This window comes from Neopsephotus bourkii, unplaced genomic scaffold (genome assembly GCF_033783945.1).
Source record: "Neopsephotus bourkii isolate Nb327-2 ecotype Australia unplaced genomic scaffold, CSIRO-AGI_Nbou_v1 NB_457, whole genome shotgun sequence".
Taxonomy (NCBI): Eukaryota; Metazoa; Chordata; class Aves; order Psittaciformes; family Psittacidae; genus Neopsephotus; species Neopsephotus bourkii.
The window spans coordinates 407,415-413,016 of NW_026900959.1; the positions used below are offsets into that span (position 1 = coordinate 407,415).

At 57.7% G+C, this 5,602-nt stretch overlaps 1 protein-coding gene across 1 annotated transcript; it reads right to left on the reverse strand.

Moving 5' to 3' along the window:
• Positions 1-1,424: 1,424 nt before the first annotated feature.
• On the reverse strand, positions 1,425-5,349 carry ADRB3 (adrenoceptor beta 3). Its single transcript, XM_061349612.1, has 3 exons — positions 4,040-5,349; positions 3,219-3,295; positions 1,425-1,873 (listed from the first exon to the last, which is right to left on the reverse strand). Exons 1-2 carry the CDS (start codon positions 5,245-5,247, stop codon positions 3,256-3,258), a joined length of 1,248 nt encoding a protein of 415 aa, XP_061205596.1. The 5' UTR covers positions 5,248-5,349; the 3' UTR covers positions 1,425-1,873; positions 3,219-3,255.
• Between the last annotated feature and the right edge of the window lie 253 nt (positions 5,350-5,602).

Consider the following 5,602-nt stretch of genomic DNA (forward strand, 5'->3'; position numbering starts at 1 on the left):
ACAGGTGTGTATAGGTGTATGTATAGGTGTATGTACAGGTGTGTATAGGTGTATGTATAGGTGTATGTACCAGTGTGTACAGGTGTATGTATAGGTGTATGTATAGTGTATGTATAGGCGTATGTACAGGTGTATGTACAGGTGTGTATAGGTGTATGTATAGGTGTATGTATAGGTGTGTATAGGTGTATGTATAGGTGTATGTACCAGTGTGTACAGGTGTATGTATAGGTGTGTATAGGTGTATGTATAGGTGTACGTACCAGTGTGTACAGGTGTGTATAGGTGTATGAATAGATGTATGTATAGATGTACGTACCGGTGTGTACAGGTGTGTATAGGTGTATGTACAGGTGTATGTACTGGTGTGTACTGGTGTGTACAGGTGTATGTACAGGTGTATGTACAGGTGTGTATAGGTGTATGTATAGGTGTGTGTACCAGTGTGTACAGGTGTGTACAGGTGTATGTACAGGTGTATTTACAGGTGTATGTATAGGTGTATGTAGCGGTGTGTATAGGTATATGTATAGGTGTATGTACCGGTGTGTACAGGTGTATGTACCGGTGTGTACAGGTGTGTATTGGTGTATGCATAGGTGTATGCATAGGTGTGTACAGGTATCTGTACAGGTCTATGTATGTACAAATGTATGTACAGGTACATGCATGTACAGGTGTATGAACACATGTATGTACAGGTCTGTATACAGGTCTATATCTGCCCAGTTGTGTGTACAGGCATGTGCATGTACAGGTGTATGTACAGGCGTATGATAAGGTATGTACTATAGTGGTGCAAGTATAGGTGTGTGTAACAGATGTACACGTATGTGCTTTACAGGCGTGTGCCCAGGTATGTACAGGTATTGGTACAGTACAGGTGTGTGCTGTACAGGTGCATATATAGGTGCATGTACAGGCATGTGCATGTACAGGTATATGAACGCACACATGTGACATACACAGGTGTGCAAAGGTGTATGCATAGGAGTATGCAGAGGGGTGTGCACGTACAGCTGTGTGCAGCTGTATGCACAGGTACAGGTACAGGTGTGTGTATAGGGTGTCTGTGTGTGTACAGAGCTGTGGGAATGGGTATGTGCACCCCTGAGCAGTGCATCCAGGTGCTCCGAGGCTTCTCCTGCAGCAACCTCAAAGGAAAAATGCCGTTTCCCAATCCCTGGCATTGATTTAATGGGAACTGGGATCCATGTCAGCAGCGGGGCATCTCCAATGAAACCCCCCCCCAAACCTCCCTGTAAGAGCCCTTGTCCTGCTGCTCCTTGTACCCAGATCCAGGCTTTGGGATGGAAAACGCCCTCCTCCAACGCTGCTTGAGCCCGATGCGGCTCCTCCGCTTCACCCACCCATCCTTGAGCAGCACAGAAACGGGGATCCCTGTCCCCCATAGAAAGGCAGGAGCAGTGATAGGAGCATAATCCACAGGGTTTGCCCAGTTCCCCGTGCTCGCAGCTCCTCTTGCTCTCCTGCAGGAGGCTCTTCTCCCCTTCCTCATGGGCTTCCTGAGCCCCGGACGATGGGAATGGAATTCTTCATCCTTCCAGAGAGCAGATCCACGATGTCCTGCTTCCAGCCCGGAAACACCCCGGGTGGGAGCTGGTCCCCATCCACACAGCGAGCACAGGCACGTCCCCAAGGCTGCGCTGCCTCTTGGAGAGCAGCTCCGGAGCCTTTTCCCAACCGGCTCCGGTTCTCCAGCACCAACAGCACAGAGGAGCCGGCTCCCTGGTCCCTGCTGTGACCGCGAGCACTCCCGAGGGAGCATCCCTCTGCTCCCCGCGCACTGGAGGGTCCTTCCAGCGCCGTCACCCCCAGCGCTGCTCCTCCCGTCCCTCTGCAGCACCCGGCCCTGCAGGAAGAGGGTGGGAAGTGATGGAGCATCACCCACAGGGCAAAGCACTCACTGCATCCCCCTGAGAGCACTCACTGCATCACTGGAAGCACTCACGACATCACTCTGGGAGCACTCACTGCATCACTCTGGGAGCATTCACTGCATCACTCTGGCAGCACTCACTGCATCCGTATGGGAGCGCTCACTGCATCCGTATGGGAGCGCTCACTGCATCACTGGAAGCACTCACTGCATCCCTCTGAGAGCACTCACTGCATCACTCTGGGAGCACTCACTGCATCACTGGAAGCACTCACTGCATCCCTCTGGGAGCACTTACTGAATCCCTCTGGGAGCACTTACTGCACTAGATGCACACACTGCACAGGAAGCACTGCACTGGGTGCACACACAGCACAGGAAGCACTGCACTGAATGAACACTGCACTGGATGCGCTCACTGCACTGAATGCACTGCTCAGGAAGCACTGCTCTGGATGCACTGTACTGGAAGCACTGCTCCGGATGCACTTCACTAGAAGCACTTACTTCACTGGAGGCATTGCACTGGAAGCCACTCACTGCACTGGAAGCACTGCTCTGGATGCACTGCACTGGCAGCACTTCAGTGGAAGCCACTCACTGCACTGGCAGCACTGCACTGGAAGCACTGGCTGCACTGGAAGCACTGCACTGGAAGCACTGGCTGCACTGGAAGCACTGCACTGGAAGCACTGGCTGCACTGGAAGCACTGCACTGGAAGCACTCACTGCACTGGAAGCATTCCACTGGAAGCACTGCTCTGAATGCACTGCACTAGAAGCACTGCACTGGAGGCACACACTGCACTGGAAGCACTGCACTGGAAGCACACACTGCACTGGAGGCACACACTGCACTGGAAACACTTCACTGGAGCACACACTGCACTGGAAGCACTCACTGCACTGGAAGCACTTCACTGGAAGCACTCACTGCACTGGAAGCACTCACTGCACTGGAAGCACTTCACTGGAAGCACTCACTGCACTGGAAGCACTCACTGCACTGGAAGCACTGCACTGGAAGCACTGACTGCACGGGAAGCAATGCACTGGAAGCACTGCACTGGAAGCACTGACTGCACGGGAAGCACTGCACTGGAAGCACTCATTGCACTGGAAGCACTGCACTGGAAGCACTTCACTGGTAGCACTCACTGCACTGGAAGCACTGCACTGGAAGCACTCATTGCACTGGAAGCACTCACTGCACTGGAAGCACTCACTGCACTGGAAGCACGGCACTGGAAGCACTGCACTGGAAGCACTCACTGCACTGGAAGCACGGCACTGGAAGCACTGCACTGGAAGCACTCACTGCACTCACGCTGTTCCCGGCTCCCGGCTGCTCCCGGTCAGATGGAGGGACCTGCTGGTGTCTCTCTGCCGGCAAACCTTGAACAGGAGAGCACAGCGTGTGAGGAGCCTGCACCCTTCCCATGACAGAGCATCCCCTGCTCCCAGCGGGGTGATTCCCTCCTCGGAACCTCTCTGTCAGCAGCAGCAGCCCTCGGGCATCCGGAGGGGCTTTAGATTAGGGAAAGCTGCTTAAAACCCACAGGAACCAGAACAATTCAAAGCCCGTGGGGGGGAACCCTCCCTGTAATTCACAGACGGTGTCAATCCACGGGAGGGTGCACAAGCGCATCCCTGCCAAGCCTCTGCCCTGGCTGCGGCCATGGGAAGCCCATCTCCTACCCACAGGGCTGACGGAGGGTGATGAAATAGGTTCCCTTCCCAGATTGTCACTCTGTCAGAGGGCAAAGCAACCCACAACATCCACATCTGCCTCGTTGCTAAAGGATTCCCCACGTTTTCCTTCTTTAAGGGCAAAAAGTAGGTGAAAGGAGGGGGAAATGCCAGGCTTTGGGACTCATTCAGCTCGTTTGCTTCCCTATTCACCACCAGGGTTTTCTTTACCCAGGATCAACAGACCCCATCTTGGCAGCATTGGGAAAGGACAAAGCAGGAGCAGGACCCCAGTTTTGCAAGCCAATGGAAGGGCTGGGGCTTTAAGGCAACGATTCCCATGCACCCCACTGTCCACCTGCCCTCCATCTCCTCACTGCCCCATCAGACCCCATCCCTGCCATCAACATCCCCTTCATTGCACCCCATAAAGTGCCCGCAGGTACCTACCCATCGAGCTGTGCGCACAGCGCAGTCTGGGTACCCTGCGACAAGGTGGTCTCCTCCATCCGGCTCCCATCCTCACCGGGGGCTCCCACTTTGCTGTCTCCCAAGGGACCCCCCGAGGGGCTGAAGGCACAGGGGCAGCGCTGCAGGTCCCGGGACACGGCGTGGAGCCGGCGGTCGGCGCGGCGCGGGCAGCAGAGCAGCTTGCGGAAGGCGCTCCTGAAGTCGGGGCTGCGGCAGTAAATGATGGGGTTGAAGGCTGAGTTGATGTAGCCCAGCCAGTTGAGGAAGAGGAAGAGCTGATCCGGCACCAACCCCCGGCAGAAGACCTTGATGATGTTGGCCACGAAGAAGGGCAGCCAGCACAGCGTGAAGGTGCCCATGATGATACCCAGGGTCTTGAGCGCCTTGTGCTCCTTGATGGCCAGCAGACGGGAGGGACGCCTGAGCCGGCTTCTCCTAGAGCCAGGGCTGGGGGGGCCCTGCAGGAACCTCACCTTGTCCTTACCGATGAGCTGGATGTGGCGTGTAGCCACGGCAAAGACACGGACATAGACAAAGAGCATGACGAGCAGGGGCACGTAGAAGGAGATGGTGGAGGAGATGATGGCGTAGGTCATGTTGGTGACAAAGTCACAGCAGCGCGGGTCATCGTAGCAGCGCATTGCCTGCTCATCCGCCCCGTCCCGCCACCAGTGGTTCATGATGGGCAGGAAGGAGATGAAGGCAGAGATGCCCCACACCAGGCACACCACAGCCCGTGCCCTACCCTTGGTCACCAGCGCCTCGTACTGCAGCGGTGACATGATGGCCAGGTAGCGATCCACGGCGATGGCGCACAGCGTCTCGATGCTGGCCGTCACACAGAGCACGTCCAGCGAGGTCCACAGCTCGCACACCACCGTGCCATAGGGCCAGTGTCCGCTCAGCAGGATGGTGGCCCCCGGGGGCACCACCAGCAAGCCCATGATGAGGTCGGCACAAGCCAGCGAGGTGACGAACACGTTGGTCATGGTCTGCAGCCGCGGCGTCTTGGCGATGGCCACGATCACCAGCAGGTTACCGGCCACGGTGACGAGCACCGTGATGCTCAGGGCAGCCCCCAGCACCCACTGCCGGCTCAGGCTGGCGGCCCCGCTGCAGTTACCGCCGCTGCCCAGCGCCGCCGCTGCCCCCCAGGCGCTGCCGTTGCCCGTAGGCACCGGGCTCATCTCCTCCGGACCGGGGCTGGCGGAGGGGGCTCGGCCGCTGTCCCCCGACGTGCGCACCCCGCGGCCGCCGCAGCCCCGAGCAGCCCTCGGGCCGGACCGGCGGGGCCGCTCCCCGGGGCGCTGCTGGAGGAGGAGCCTTTAAAGGCTCCGGGCGGCCCCGCTCCGGAGATCAATGGAAGAGGAGCGGGCTGCGGCACCGCCTCTCCCCAGCACGGGCACCCCCCCGGCCCGCCCCGCTCCCCTCCGTGAGCTCCAGCCCCACAGAGTGAGCTCCAGCCCCTCACCGTGAGCTCCAGCCCCTCACCGTGCGCTCCAGCCCCTCACCGTGAGCTCCAGCCCCTCACCGTGAGCTCCA